This window comes from Corapipo altera, unplaced genomic scaffold (assembly GCF_003945725.1).
Source record: "Corapipo altera isolate COAL_440 unplaced genomic scaffold, ASM394572v1 75, whole genome shotgun sequence".
Taxonomy (NCBI): Eukaryota; Metazoa; Chordata; class Aves; order Passeriformes; family Pipridae; genus Corapipo; species Corapipo altera.
The window spans coordinates 11934045-11950027 of NW_020884887.1; the positions used below are offsets into that span (position 1 = coordinate 11934045).

At 46.6% G+C, this 15983-nt stretch overlaps 1 protein-coding gene across 1 annotated transcript in view; it reads left to right on the forward strand.

The window, feature by feature from the left end:
• Positions 1-1195: 1195 nt before the first annotated feature.
• The window catches only part of COL23A1 (collagen type XXIII alpha 1 chain), a 173237-nt gene continuing 158449 nt past the window's right edge, over positions 1196-15983 (forward strand). The window contains exon 1 of the mRNA XM_027643211.1: positions 1196-1352. Coding sequence (XP_027499012.1) covers positions 1196-1352 — 157 coding nt within the window. The remainder of the gene's footprint in view (positions 1353-15983) is intronic.

Genomic DNA, 15983 nt, shown 5'->3' on the forward strand with positions numbered 1-15983 from the left:
TCCTCAAACATCTTCATCATCCAAATTACTTTAAAAGTAAACAGATAAAATTTGAGCAACTCTGTGACATTTAGACTGCAGGTCAGAAAAGTCCTTTAGCTAATTTTTTGCCACATTTTCTCAAGGAAGGCGTGTGTTTTGCAGAAGGCAACTGGATTGTTCTGGCATTTGTACTGCCCTTAGGACAACTGCTTTGTGAGGTGCTATGAAACCATATCGATACTTTCAGGATCTCTTAGCATCACATCCTAGCAGCTAGAGAGGAATACACAGGATTTCAGCAACAGATAAACTATTTAATCCTCAGAAAAAAAGGAAAATAACCTAATTCACAGGTAGCCTAATTCCTGAATGGTCCACAGTGTTCAAATATTTGAACAGAGAGAGGGTCATTGGCTGTATAAAATTGAAGTCTTAACACCCTGAAATCAATAGGTACTTTGAATATTCTTTCTTTGAAATGTAGGGACTCCAGTTATCAGATTGTTGGTTTGTCTCTTGGCAAGTACTTTAGGTAAGACAGGGCATTCCTGGAGGACTGAGAGAGTGAGGACTGTGGGTGAAGATGAGCTGTTCCCACCCTCGCTGGGCTGCCCCAGCCATGAAGTGCTAGGCTGGAGTTAATGTAACATACCTGTCAACAGGGCTCATTAACTCGGGCTTGGCAGTGTCCTAGAAACAGGCACGAACAGTGTGGTTGGCTTAGGGAGCAGGCAGTGTGCTCTCACATCTGCCTGCAATATGCCACGTAGACACTGCTTGAGTTTTGTGAATTTTTATGAGTTCTAGTTGTCCCATCGATGAGTTTTTCACCTTGGAGATGGAAACACTGTGCTTTTGGTAGACCTGGCTGTGGGTTAGCACTCCAGTCTTGACTGTCCTCCTCATCCCTCTCCAAAGAAACCTCTAATACTCCACAGAGCATGAATTTTAAGTACAATATCAGCCAGATCACGGCACAACTGAACACAGGACTTGTAACAGGAGCTCAGGATGAATCCTACCAATGGAGCTTGGCTAAAGGGACTTTGGGATGTGCAGAAGGAGTCTCTGCCTGCTCCATATGAGAGCTGTAGACTGGCCACTTGCTAAGAAATCTTTAATATTTATGTGTTCTAAAGCATGGGTTATTATCCAAAGAGGCTGAACGCAACAGGATGAAACCATTACGCTTCCCTGGAAGGGAGTGTGCTGGATGGCTTGGCTGTTGGCACGTGTGCACAGCCTGCATTTAGACATAATGTACTCTCTAAATGACTGTTTTTATTCCTCCTCCAAACAGAAACTGGGTGAAGGACTAGCAAAGCTGAGGACGGCGAGAGAGGCTCCCTCAGACTGCATGTGCCCCCCAGGTAGGTGCAAACATTCCAGCACAGCCCACGCCAGACTGCCTGGGAGCTGCCTGGGAGCCAGGCTCTGAGGCCACTGAGCTCCACCTCTCCTGTTTTATATGTTCCTTTTTATCAAGGAAAATGTGTTAAGAAGTATTTTTTCTCAAGCTGAAGCACTCCGTTGTGCTTGAGACCGTTAACTTCTCCCAGTGCCTTGCTTTGGCCTGTTTACAGATAAAGGAGCTTGAGGTTTGGACAAAAGCGACGTTTGGCTATAAGAATAAAAGAGAGAAGAGCTTGACTGGGTTGTGGGTCCCGGGTGTCGGGCCAAAACAATTTAGAAGTAGTAACACAATCACTGGGGCTTAATGGAAGTGTTATAATTAAAAGCTGCAGCCTCTCTGCCTTTTCAGAGGGCAGCGACTTCTTTTGCTGCAGGAAAGCTGTCACCGATTGTTTAAATTTCCTCACAGAGTTTAATGAACTTCTAAAACCGTCAAAACTTCCTGTTCTGCGGAAAAACTTCTTCTTCTGTGGAAGTGCATGCTCCTCAGAGACAAAAATCAGCTCAGATTAGTTTGTAAAGGAACCTCATTTATAGAAATGCTCTGTGAAGTGCTCTGCTGTCACACTGAAGGGCAAATGACTTTGAGCTGAGGCACTTCAAGCCTTTTCTTTTTTCTTTTCACAGAAGTAGCAAAAGATGGGTGAAAGATGTGAGGTGCTTTGATAGGGGAGAATGCACAGGCTTGCTACAGGGAGTTGCAAGCAGCAGATAGTTCCACTGTAGTTTTAAAGAAAACAAACATATCATAAATGCTACATGGAGATGCGGGACAGGCAAATAAACAGGCTCAATTTTTGCTGCCCTCCTGGGTATGAATCCTGCCAGAACATGCAGCGTTAGTCCATACTCATGGGAGGAAAAGAAAAAGAACTCTTTTTTACGAAAAGATTATGTTTAATAACCTCAGAAATGGACTTTTTTTCCCCCATGAGATTATGTTTAATAACCTCAGAAACGTTTCACTAATGATGCTCTTAAACATACTTGCTGCTTTTCCAGTGGAAGGCTCCTGTGAGTTCCCCGTGTGCCTCACTGCCTGGTAACAAGCCCCATCAGCTGAGACACAAATCCTGCTTATTTTCAGCTCTCAAAACAAACTCAAAACAGTTTCCTCCCTTTTGATACACAATAAATCCATCCACCTCACAGGGCTCTGGGGATGCGTCTTTCCCAGGTCTGGGCAATCAGGGCACTACTGATGTGCCTAAGCGGTCAAGAGGCTTTTCCTTTGCTCTGTGGAAAGCAATTGGGATTGAAGAGGCTCCTTTTGTCCAGGAAAGTCCCAATTCTGTTCTGGGTCACTGGGTTTGCTGGTTGCTGTGTTTGGGAGATGGGGGGAAGAGAGGAAGGGGGAAGGTTTTCCCACGTGCTGCTGTAATACTCGTTACACTCATTAGTAACGAACGTCAAAGTAATTTGTGAGCCCAGGGAAGGAGAAGTGATTTCCTGGAGGGTAGGAAATGTCCCATCCTGCAGGGAGCCGAGTGCTGTGCTACACGAGGATGTGCTGCTGGACTGTCCTGAAGCCTTTCAGCTATTTTTGAACAAAAGAAATCTTTACATGTGTTTAATTTTTTCCCCTCTTTCTCCTGAAGAAGGCTGAGTTCTCTCCTGGTTTGTACCTAAAGAGCTTGGTCTGGAAAACTCCCGAGAGCTTGAGACCCTCACTGGCATTCGCTGCTGAGCTACCCCAGGATGCAAACTTAACAGCTGAGCTGCAGTTTGCCTCTGTGCACTGAAAAAACAGCCCTTGGGGGAAAGAAAATTCCCCTGTGGAGGGCTTGGGCAGGTGGGGCCAGCCCCACTCCTGCTTCCTGGGGGCAGCTGGAAGCTGATGGGTGTCCTGAACTTGTGGGCTGAAGGGGGTTTTCCTCTGCCAGAAACCCTGCTAAGCTTAAGAATTGCTTCTTACCACTGGATTTACAGAGAGAGAGAGCCACTGGCGAGCTGTTGATGAGGGTTCTGTCTGCACTCATGCTGGGGCAGTCCCTCCCCCACTTTGGGAAAAGGGGGACTTGCAGCCCCACAGACCCACCCGTGGGCAGAGGCAGGAGCAAACCACATATTCAGAGCTGGCCCAGCCAGCTGGGCTTGTTTTAAACAAGTCTTGTTTTTTCCTAGAAGTCAGTCAGTTTGGGGGGTCGTTTGGATTTGAGGGGGTGGAGGTTGCTTTTGGGGCACTGCTTTGATAGAATTGACTTATTACACTTTCAAAGCAGTTTGGGACACGATTATTAGGATCCACCTAAAAGTTAAATAAGGGTCAAATTATTTTGACTACAGCATCCTAAATCACTGCTTGTAAAACACACAAACAAAACAAATACCCACCCCTCCCAAAAGAAAACCCCAACACAAACTGACCCATTTTGTGCTTTAAGTCACCTGTTCGTCTGCAGAGCTCATTGACTTCTAAATGGGGCTTTTCAGGGCTGTGGAGAGTGGCCAGTGGCCAGTAGAAGCTGGTGGCCGGCAGAGGGGGCCCGGCTGTTTCACCAGGGCCATGGAGACATCCCGGTCATCAAGAAAAATCATAGAATCACAGAATGGTTTGTATTGGAAAAGGGACCTTTTAAAGTCATCTAGTCCAACTTCCCTGCAGTAGCCAGGGACACCTCCAACTAGATCTGGTTGCTCAGAGCCCTACCCAACCTGACCTTGAAAGTAATAACAATTTAAAAAAAAATTATAATTAAAAAAAAATTTTAACAGCTTAAAATAGTGCTGTCTGTCTCTAATGCTGGGCACGCTGCAAAAAGCTGCCTCTGTAGTTGCTCTGAACATCTGTGTGCTGCTTTGAGTTGACTTGTTTTGCTTTATTCATTCAACCAAAAGGAGGAAGAGATGATGACAACAGCTTTGTGTCACTTTGGGTCCTCTGTGGTTTGGGCATTTTTGTGGCTGAGGGAGAGAAGAGCATCCTTGGGGGGTTGGGGCAGCTGGACCAAGTGTGGGTCAGGCTCTGGAACGCTGTGATGGGCTGGTGACCCCACTCTGGGGACAAATATGGCCTTTCAGTCTCCTGAGCTATTTGGGACAGGGTGGCAGCAGTTCCATGCTGTGGGCACCGGGCAGGGCCAGGACAGGCTGTCCCCATACATTGTCTCACTGGGAAACAGCAGCTCAGTATTTGTATTATTGTCATTCCCTAAGCCAGGCCTGTAATACTTTCAGAGGCCCCTCATCCCCTCATGTTCATCCTCTTTCTCTGGTGGGATCCTCACACAGCCTTTTTGCTGCAGGATGAGACCCAGCAGGTGCAGGAACTCTTGTGTATATGGCATTTTGGACAGCCTTCAGCTGATAAGCACTTGATTGAAGGCAAGACTAAAACTTCATGCTTGTAAACACTTTGTTTATCAGTTGTGTGAGCGTTGGATGCCTTTTCATGTATAGTTTTTTTAAGGATTCTTTTTTATTTTTTCCACTTTATAATTTCAATGCAGTCTTTTAAAACCTGAGGAGCAAAAGGCTCTTGTCAAATGCCTCTTGCCAAAAGTCTCTGAGCTCTGTGAGAAGGTCCCACAAGAGCTCAGGGTGCTGGATGCACCCTGCTAGAGCCTGAGAGCAAATGTTTCCTCTTCAATCCAGTAAAAATGAGCAAAAACCAGCCCCAGTTCACAGGGCACACCTTGCCCAGCAGCTGGTCCTTGCTGTGTTGTGGACTGAGGGTGTGAAAAGCTCCAGCTCTCTTGGCTGCTCTCGCACTGCGTGTTTCAACCTACGCCTTGTGTTTCCACGTGCCTTTTTATTTAACAGCACCTCCTGAGCCTGAACTCCAAATTTCCTGGCTGCTGGATGGGGCACATCCCTGCCTTCATCTCAAGTTCACACTGGGACGGTGTCGTACGCTTTTGAACGTATGTGTGTATTATAAACCAGTGTTAAATGTCGAGTGTAGTAATCCGATGTTCCAGTTAATATGTGACAAATATTTCCCAATAATGGCTTGGCAGCAGGACGAGCGCAGTGGTGCTCCAGCCGGCAGGACGGCGGATTGCTCCACTTCTCAGCAATTCAAACCATGTGTACTTTGGGGGAGACGATCGTTTAAAACCCTCCCTACCCCTGCAGACTCAGCAACTCCAGAGACTCTCTTGCTTGTATCATTTATATAATTTTATTATTATTATTAGTAGTAGTAGTAGTATTTTAGTGTTTACCCTAACTTTACACTCAGCTTGCTGTAGAAGTCTGGCACAGTACTTTTTGTGGTTTCCAGTCACTTGAAATATCTGCCTAATTTTTACTGGTGTAAATGTTGCCCTTCAAGTGTCACTCGCTATCTGCCTTCTCCACGTTGTCTCCCCAGGTAATTAGCACAACAGAATTTCGCTAATTGCTGGAGATCAAGGGGGAGAGGGCTCTGCTGGCTTTGTAGTCCTGACAAACGGCAGATGTTTTCCAGGAGGCCAAATGGGATGCGCCGAGCTCTGCTAATGCCGGCTCTTTGTTTCACACTCTCGCGTGATAGCAGCTCTCTGTTATTGCATCTCCAGGATCTGGGCCTGTAGTGCTGCATTTCTGAGTCATGAGTCCTTCAGGATAGTTCAGTAGATAATAAAAAATATCAAATAAAAGCAAATATTTCTTTTTTTAAATTAGTAGTGATCTCTGCTTTTCTGAGTTGCTTTGCACCTACTCAGCTTAAACCTCCGAAGTATTCCTTATAGACACTTTTCTGCTTACTGAAGCCATTAAAGTTCAGTATTTTTCTGTAATTTCAGTGATTAAAAGTCAGACAAGGAACTTTACACCATCTTCAAGTATTAAAATGCCTCCTGAATTCCCCCTTGCCTCAGTTTCCTGTACCCTTCCCATCACTTTGCTTCGGCAGAGTTTGCTTTCTCGATCTGCCTTTGCCTGCAGGAGGCTGGAACATCAGAATTACAGATTAGCATAAACAGGACTTTTTTTGTACTAAACTTCCAAATGCAATCAGAATTCTCTCCTGCTAAGAAAAAGCAGTGCCAGGATTTTAAAAAATGAACCAGAAGCCAAGTGTTAAAGCATCTAAGTAATGAAGGACGACTGGCTGAGAAGGGCTCTTGACAAATGGTGCCATTTAAATGCAGGCACTTACTTTCTGTTTCACGTGTTTTCAAATCTTACCCCTCCAAAAATCCAATCTGCAGACCTTAGCAGCTTTTGGAAAAATGTTCTTTGAGCATAGAGATGACTGCTGGCTACCTTCCATCAGTCCTTCCTGGCGACCATGCCCCAGTCCCTTTTGGATATTTGTGGAAGGCCCCAAGGACATCTGGAGCTGTGTCTGCATGCCACATGTGCAGGACCCACCAACTCCTTCTCCCGGGAGCTACCTGGGATGGGCACAGATAACCTGCATCCTCTTACTGGAAGGTGCTGGAAAGCAGCTGGAAAGAGGCCCCCATCTCATCCTGGGGAACTCTGGTTTCAAGACCTGTTGATGGAAGCCTTTAGGTCAGGGGTTGTTTTCTTGAGTGGTTGCAATAGATGGAAATAAATGGAGGAGAGGGAGTATTGCTTGGTTTGGCATCTCCTCCCAGCCATGTGTTGTGTGCTGCAGGGTGCCAGCCAGCAACGGGGAAGGAGCCCAAAGTCCCCCTGGAAAGCAGAGGAATGATTTTCTGATGGTCCTGTGGGCTGTTGTGTGTCCAGAAGGGGTTGCTGGCGTGGTGGCAGCAGCCAGATATATCATGGCACTGTTGGAGGGGTTCTGCTTACACTTTTGGTACCCTGCTGACAGCTCGTGGTGGTGGTGGGAGCAGGAGGTGACAGCCAGGTGTGCAGCAAAGGGCAGGTTTGAGCCTGGGAATGAGGGATCTGCTCTCAGACCGAGCTGCCCAGTGTGCTGGCATCTGAGGGAAGGCACGTCCTCTGCTCAACACCCATCCAGACAATACCCCACAGACCAGCTGCTGTGTCAGCCAGCAGTGACATTTAACATCCTACCGAGGTGGCTTTAACTGCTGGCTGTGGCCACGGCTTTCAGAGGCAGGAAATAGCGTGGAACCAGCGTTATTCCCAGAGCTGACGGCGCCTCTGACACAGTCGGAGCACGAGCTCAAAGGCAGTCTGGCCTCAAAACCACTGTCGCAGGGAAATGGGCCGGAGCCGCCTTCCAGGGGGACTGAGGCAGAATTTATCCTGGTGGCGTTTGGTGCAGCCCCAGCGTTTGAACATGGAGGCCCAGAGCAGTACACCAGGAACCAGCCCATCCCAGCAGCATTTGCCTTTAGACCACTTCAGCAAAAATTAATTAAAACTGGTGACATCAATAGGAGAAGGCTTTGAAAATTTATTTTTTCTAAGTCTGCCAAAGTTATTTTGAGTGTAATGAAAACTACAAAAATAAACCCGATGACCATATCCTCTGTGAGAGGCTCTGTGTAACTTTATCTTTGTCTCGACATATGAAGTCATTTATCCAGGCACAGATATTTTTTGCTGCCAACCCCTTCAGTGCTGTCTTTCCAGAGAAGAGGGTCTGGAGCGGGTTGATTCAGTGCTCATGGACTGACTCACCTGGGAGTTTCCCATTAGCTTCCAGTTGGTTTCCTCCTCTTTCTTGTTCAAATGAAGGATTAATGTCACCCATGTGAGCAGTGACTTGGCTTTGCAGAGCCCATTATTGAAAATAATTGGTGCTGGCATGGTACCTCCTGTATCTCCGTGCCTCCTCACTGAGCCAGTAGTGCTGTCATCTCCTGTCCACCCCGGGTGTAACAGGATGGGAATGTGTCACAAACCCAGGCGGCTTTAGATTTATCTTATCATTCATGCAGTGTGGATAGAAGCAGGTTTTAGCATAGAAATTATTTTGAGGCAGTTAGCTACCACTGATGTATTCCTGGAGCGAGAGCTGCCTTATTTCTCTGACATAAGAAGCTCTAGGCTGACATTTCATGACTTGCATTGCACAAATACACCCTGCACAGTAACACCATCACCTGTGCATGCAGCTGGGAGTGTGTAGGTAACAGCAGCCAAAATCAGACTGCAGCAGAAGGGCTGTATAACTGTTATCCCCCTGCTCTCCCTGTGCTGGGTGGGTGCTGGGTCATTCACCAATAGGTACTGTTAACAAACCTTCCCCTGGCCTCTTTCAGGGAGTGCCAGCCCAAACAAAGGCTGGACAAACAGCCCCATCTGCCCCACCAGCCTCTGCCCTTGGCTTCCCACTTGAGAAGTCCTGGACAACATAAACCTGGTGTTATCTCCTGTTATGCCATTCCACGACCTGAAACACTACTCTTCCCCTGGTGCTGTTTGTTTGCTCCTGTTTCATTGCTCTAAGACAAGGTCATGTGTTTTACTTTGTAGGGTTGCAGGGGCAGTAGGTGTAGTGACCTTTAAAGAATCCAAATATAACTCCATCACTTGTGACACTCCAAAAAGGCTGGGGCAGCGAGTGCCTGTGTGGTACTTATTTCCCAGCTGGGGTTAAAACATTAGTAAATCTATCAATAGGTTTTCCAGTTATTTTACAGATTTCTGTGTAAGACAGTGCCTTTCAGCACTTGTTAAATAGAGTTTCCTTAAAGGACAGCATTCCTCTGAGCACCAGCCCCTGAACAACGTGGCTTCACATCACAAATTTTGCTCGTGCTTTGACCATCATATTTTCATGGGAGGGAGGAAGGTGAACTGGAGAGTGAAACCCATAGTTGGCTGTAGCTGAGAGTCCTAACAGGATTTTAACCAAGTAATTATGTTGCAACAGTTGCTCACTGAGAAATGTGGCTTGCCTGGATTAGAAAGCCCAGGGTGTGAATCCAAACACCAGCCGCGAGTGTGAATCGCTTACCCCTCCACTACCAACCCAAAACACGAGCCAAGCATTGATCATGACAGCTGGGATTGTGCTTAAAACTCCAGGTGTCATTTCAGACATAAAAGCAGAGAGAGATCAGGAAACTTTTGTCTGTTTTCTCAAAATATGTGTCAGGGTTCTCTGGGAAGATGCAGTGAAGTTCAAGGGGGAAGCCTGTAAACATGGTCAATAACTTCAAGGCACTGCTTGGAGTCAGTGAAGGCAAAGAGATGGGATCACACCTCCAGTGAGTCTGGGAAAAAAGTGTTTAGGTCATTAAACATTTGTATAACAGAACTTCCTGGGGAGTTGGCTGGAGTGAGCTGTTTAGTTAAGGCAGTGGCAGGGAGGAAGGAGGCAGGATGGTCTTTTCCCGAGGATTTCAAGGCCAGGTTGGACAGGGCTTTGAGCAACCTGTTCATCAGAAGGTCTAGTGAAAGGTGTCTCTGCCCATGGCACGGGGGATAATCTTCAAGGTCCCTTCCAACCCAAACCACGTGGTTTTGGGTGGGGTGGCAGGGATGCACGTGGGAGCCGTGCCTGGCTGGGGTTGGTGCTGGATGTGCAGGAACCATGGAATGAACTCACCATGCTTGTGCACAAGGTACACCACCACCCTGAGTGGCAGGTCCTGGTGGGGACACACTGCAAGGAGAAGCAGCATGAGGAGATAGAGTCAGTGGCTGATCTTTTTTTCAATTGCACCTGTCCTGCCATGATAAACTAAGACAGTAAAAAGGCTGGATTTCTGTTCTGCTTTCCTAAATCAGACTCAGGAGGCAATAATTCTCATCATTTCCCAGTTATGACCCCATGGTAATCCCACCCAGCATCCAGCCTGGGGGGAGGTGATGGTCTCTGCAGGCTGTGCCTTCCACCCCGAGCAGAGTCTGGTGGGTGCAAGTTTGGGTTAATGCAGCCTTACAGGTTGCACTCACATGGTTAATGACCTAATTAAACCTCCACCTGTTCTTTGTTTGTCACCATCAGTCTCTGTTTTATCATGTGGCAGAAGAGACTCTGGTGCCAAGATGCCCCTGCACACCCGGATTTGGCAGCCTGTGCAGTACAATGTGCTTCTTGGGTTTCATCCCTGTGGCAGATGGATTGAGCTCATGGCCTTTTGTGGGAGCAGGGCAGAAAGCTGTGGAAATGCAGGGAATGGCAGGGCCCCAGTGACCCCCTGCCCCCCCAGCATAGTGTTTGCTTTTTTTACTGTGACCCAGTAGGGCAAGAAGGAGAAAAAACTGCATGTGCAGGAGGAATTGAGTGTGGCCAGGGGACTGATAGAGGGAACTCCCAGATTTCGTGGCAGGAATCCACTTTATTCTCCCAAATTTGAGTTGGGGATGTATTTGTGAAAGACCTCACATTCATCTTGTACACCATGCAGAGTCTTGGGTGGAGTAGGGATTTAGGGCTGTGTTGGTTGCACGTGAAGCTGTTGTCCATGTTTCTGGCACGCTTTTAAATTGGGTCTGTTTATGTCATTATGCACTGAAGGCATTAACAGAACTTGGTTTCTGCTGAATGGTGGATGCCCTGGATGGTTTATTTTTTCATGGTGGTTGCAATCACGGCAAGAGTTGAAGGCCAAGAAAAGCCAGTCTGTGCCTGGGAATGGTTGTGTGACACAAATTGCTTTTTAACCCACCAGAGCAACCCCATGGCAGGAACCACTGACCCCCAATGGCACGGGACTTTGTTCATCAGTAGGTCCCCTCCAGTACAAGTTGACTGGGACCATTTATGTCAAGACAACTCCAGTGGTGGACTTGGCTCCAGCCCATATGTGATGTGTCCCATGCATTGCAAGAAAACCCATGTTTATCCCTTTGCTTCTGGCTCTTCATAGCACATCCGTGGATGTTGGCCATACAGGCAGCACGTAGAGGCCAGTGGCCCCTGGGTGGACCTATTAAACTCTGCACCACATAAAAATTTTACCCCTCATGCCCCAGGCTCTTGGGTGGCTTCCCAGCAAGTGTGACATGATGGAGATGGAAGTATTTACAAAGAAAATTTAAATAGGTTCGATGATGTTCCCGACCATCTGTGTGCTTGTGGTCAGACTTCTAAAAAAAAAAAAAATACTGGTAGAGATGAGATCTGTCAGTGCAGTACATCTGGAAATGTTTTTTTCTGGCTCGAGTTTGTCTGGGTTTTCTCCCCGTTTTGTGCTGTCTCTGAGCAGCCCCTGTTCGTGCTATTCCAGCCCACTCGGTGCAGGAGGATTGAGCAGGTTTGGGCTGCTTTGCTGCTGAGAGAGACTGAGGATCTTGGAGGAGATGTTGAACAGATTTTTCTTTTTCTTTTTTTTTTTTTTCTTTTTCTTTTTTTTCCCCCCCAGCAGATCTGTCTGGAGGATGAGAACAGTTGGTATTGATACGATCTGCTTCATATTTTGGGAAGCTTTGGCAGTAACTACTACCAAATAATGATGCTTCTGGGGCCCTATTGTGCAAACATTTAAATATGTTCAACCGTGTTGCGCAGAAACCCTGTCAAGGGACTAATGCGCCATCCCAGAGGAGCTTGAGGGCATGACTGGTGGCAAAAATGGGCCCTGATAGGGAACTGAGAATGTATGTCTCATTTCTTAATAGAAATCCTGGCATTTTGGCTACTGGCCTCATCCTGGGCACATGTCACTCCCACGCTGGAGCACGGTAGGAAGACAGACATACCCCATCCAGAGCTAGCACGTGCTTTTCTTTTCTGCTGCATTTTCTTTTTTCTTCTTTTAATTTTTGAATCCATCCATTTTGTAGATCAGGACCGTATAAAAGCCTTATTTGAATTCCAAAGATACGGTAAAATTCTCCAAGAAGGGGTGTTCAACTCCACTTGGGAGTTTACGCAGACCGGTTGTCTTTAAGGATAAAAGTGCTGTATTTGAGCTCCTCGAGGGTTGCTTCAGTGTGAATTGAGCCTGGCTTTAAGGAACTCTGCTTCATTTTCAGAGTGAAAAGGTTCACAGTGTTTAAGTCATTCCTTCACACAGACACGAGGTCAGAGTGCACCAGTGCCTCGCAGCATCCCTGGGCTCGGTCGTGCCCCGGTGCCGGGGACAGGCGGCCGTGCTGGAGATGATCAGACACACGAGGTCTGGACTGTGTGGAGGAGCAGCAGCACAACCACCCCCCTGGTTTGCTTCCCTTCGGTTATAGCGACACAAAGACACATTCAGGCCTTTGATGAAAGCCAGGCTTCGCTGCTTTTATACACACACACAAACAGAACAAAACAGAGAAATAGCGGAGAAGGGGAGGCTGTGTCTTGTTAAAGCAGGGACTTGAAATTTAGCAAGAAAAAAAAAACCAACCAAACCTCACTTTTTTGAATTAACAAGGGAATCTGAAGTTGGAGCATCCCTCCTCCATCCCTCTCACCCTATCAGATCAGTGGACGTTTCCAACCCTCTCCCTTTCTGGGAAGAGCCCCTTCCTCTTCAGCCTTCCTCCTAAGAAGGAGTTTTTTTATAGAAACACATACATACATAAATATATATATATATATCTCCCTTCCCACATATAATCCCATATATATATGTGTGTATATACTTTAGTGCTTGTTAAGTGGCAAAGCAAAATGCAATGAAAACTAGGGAGTGATAAACACATTCCTTCTCCTTGGTGACTAAATGCCCACTCTCTTTTACTGGGTTTTATTCTGGGCTTTGCTTATTGCAGGTTTTAGGTCCTCTTTGCTCCAGACTGGCTCTGCCTGACAGCTCTGCACCAACAGCTCATCCCCAGGTAATTTCATTGTGGGGAATGAGTGAAACTAGGTGGCTCCATCCTTGTTTGGTTTAAGCTGGTAATTATGTGTTGCTTGAACTCAACAATCTGGTGAACTGTTTTGCATTAAAATTGATTTAATACCTAATTTTGGAAGTTCTCTCCCTTCTCTGAATATCTCAGGGAGGGGGACAGAAAAAACAATAGTGCTGCTCCCCCTGTTCTTGCCAAGGGGTGCAAGATGCAGACACAGCCTGTGAAGAATCAGAACTGTCACCTGCCTGTGCTGGTAACTGGGCACAGCTGCTGCTCCTGATGCTCCTGATGCTGCTCCCTCACCACAGGTGTGTCTGGGGGGGGCTCCTCCCCTTCTGCAAAGCCTGGGCTCAGGGAGTGCTCTCCTGTTTGTCCTCTGAGCTCTTGTGGGATGCCTTGGCAGCATGGAGGGGGCCCCAGGCTGGTGGGATGTGGTTCTGTGGCTGAGGTGAGTCTTGTGGCATTTACTCTTTCTCAATTCTTGGGAAGCTGCAGAAAAGGGACAATTTGGAAGTGTGTGTTTATTCTGGTGTGAGGTGGGACTGCTGGTCAACCTCCACTGGACATGAGAGTTATGTGCAGGTGACTTTAAAATATCTGACTCCTCTTACCTTTTGAAATATGAGGCAGGGATTAAGATGTGCTGGAGTGAAGTAGGCAAGCAGAGGTGTGTATATTTATGCACATGTGTGCAGGACAGCTTGTGAAGGTCTGTGTGTGGGTGGCTGTTGAGGCAGCCTGGATGGCTCTCGAGAAGTCCTTTAGGTTTTTTTTTGGAGGTGCAAGGCTGTGGCAGAACTCTGTGCCTCTTTGTTGCAGGAGGTGGTACTCTGCCGCAGGGGAGCTTTTGATCTGACCAGGGGCATAAGTGTGTTATTTTGAAGCCTGTTTTAGCCCACCTCCTCTGGAATTTGGTGTCTGCTTGACTGTGCTGTAATGTGAGAAATGTCTAACAAATGTGCACCTTGAGGAGAAATCCTGAGTAGAAGGATGAAGTGGCCCAACTTCAAGATGTTAAACCACAGGATGCTTCTCAGGGGTCTTAGTCTTCCTGGCTATTATTTTTGGTGTTTTTCTTGTATAAAGTATTGCTTTTACACACAGGCTGTGCAGCTATTCCAGGGTATTCCACCACCCTTCTGAGCAAGTGGCTTCACTTTTCCCTGTGAGTAACCCTTTGTAACCCAGCTGGTTGGTCTGTCTGTAAGAGGAGAGGTGGCTGAGAAGTCAGTAACTTGTTGAGCTGATTGTTCCCTGAATCCTCCATCCCAGGTTTCCATTTTGTTCGGTGGAATTCAGGGCTTAGTGGGGAGCAGGGGCTGAGCCTGGTTACTGGCCCTGATGAGACACCAGCATGGGATTGTGTGAGAATGGCAGATGGCACACTGGGATGCCATCCCAAAAAGGTGACTCCTAGAGATGAAAATGTTCAACAGGCAGTGGGGGGAAGGTTAGTAATAACTCTAATTGGCTTCTGTCTGTGGCAGTCTTTATAACTCAACTCAGTTTTGTGACTGCACTATTGTCTTTAGTATTTTTGTTCCCTGTGGTTTAATTTGTTTTGTTTGGGGGTTTCCTTGTGGAATGCCTGTACTGGTGCAGCGTGGAAGCAGACTGACCTTTATTGATGAAGGAAAGAATGTCTTGGGGGGTGTCACAGAACGTAAAAGAGAGGGAGGGAGAAACCCACAAACCAAGGCCCACTTTGGAGGGTCATCTTTCCCTGTACTGGGCAGTGACTGCTCATTGCTGTTGTGCTGCTCATCCACGCTGAGGAAGCACGAGCTGGGGGCTGTTGGTGGGGCTGGGGGACGCCGAGGTCGCTGCTGATGGGTGCCAGCTTTTGTGGGGTTGGTGCCAAATTCTGCTCTTAAACCTCAGTGCTTGGTAGAATTTAGCAATAGCCTGGCTTAATGTGAAATGGGGCCCCGGGTTTGAGCCACTAATCTCTTCTGCTTGGGGCTGTGCCCTTGCCAAGGAGTCACCAACAGCCGAAGGATTGGGGCCAGCTGGGATACAGCCCTCAGCTGGGAGGCACAGGGGGGACCCCTCTCATCAAGGCCACTTACTGAAGCTGTTTCTACTCAAATTAGGACATCCCTGATAGCACCTGGGATGCTGAATAATAATGCCTGTTACAGGCAATTTGTACTTATCTGATAGCCTGAAGTGCAAAAGCTGGAAGATGAAGGCACGGAGGCTCAGCCCAGGACCAGAGGGTTTGATTTCCCTCTCCCTACTGCCAGCATTTTGATAGGGAACCAGGAATGCTGTGGGCTGTGAAATGTTTTTGTTTTGCTTCGTCGGGTTTGTGCAGCCAAGTCCTAATCGGGGCTGTCATTTCCAGAGAGGGGAAAATGGGAGGTCTGTGTTTTGAACACCTCTGTGGGACTGTTGCAGGGAAAGGGTCCTTCCTGGCAGTTTTAAGGGAGCAAAGCTTTACTTGATGTTCAGGGTTTTTGGTTAGGTTTTTCGGTTGGTTTTTGGGGGTTTTGTTAGTTTGCTTTTGGGTTTTGTTTGGTGTTTGTTTTTTGAGTTTTTTGCTTACTTTGGTTTTTTTGGATGTGGTTTTTTTAGCTTCTTAAAGTTGTGTTTTTGTTTGTGGTTTTTTTTTGTTTGGTTTTTTTGTTTGGTTTTTTGTTTGGTTTTTTTGTTTGGTTTTTTTGTTTGGTTTTTTTTGTTTGGTTTTTTTTGTTTGGTTTTTTTTGTTTGGTTTTTTTGTTTGGTTTTTTTTGTTTGGTTTTTTTTGTTTGGTTTTTTGTTTGGTTTTTTGTTTGGTTTTTTGTTTGGTTTTTTGTTTGTTTGTTGTTGTTTGTTGTTGTTTGTTTGTTGTTTGTTTGTTGTTTGTTGTTGTTTGTTGTTGTTTGTTGTTTGTTTGTTGTTTGTTTGTTGTTTGTTTGTTGTTTGTTTGTTGTTTGTTTGTTGTTTGTTTGGTGTTTGTTTGGTGTTTGTTTGGTGTTTGTTTGGTGTTTGTTTGTTGTTTGTTTGTTGTTTGTTTGTTGTTTGTTTGTTGT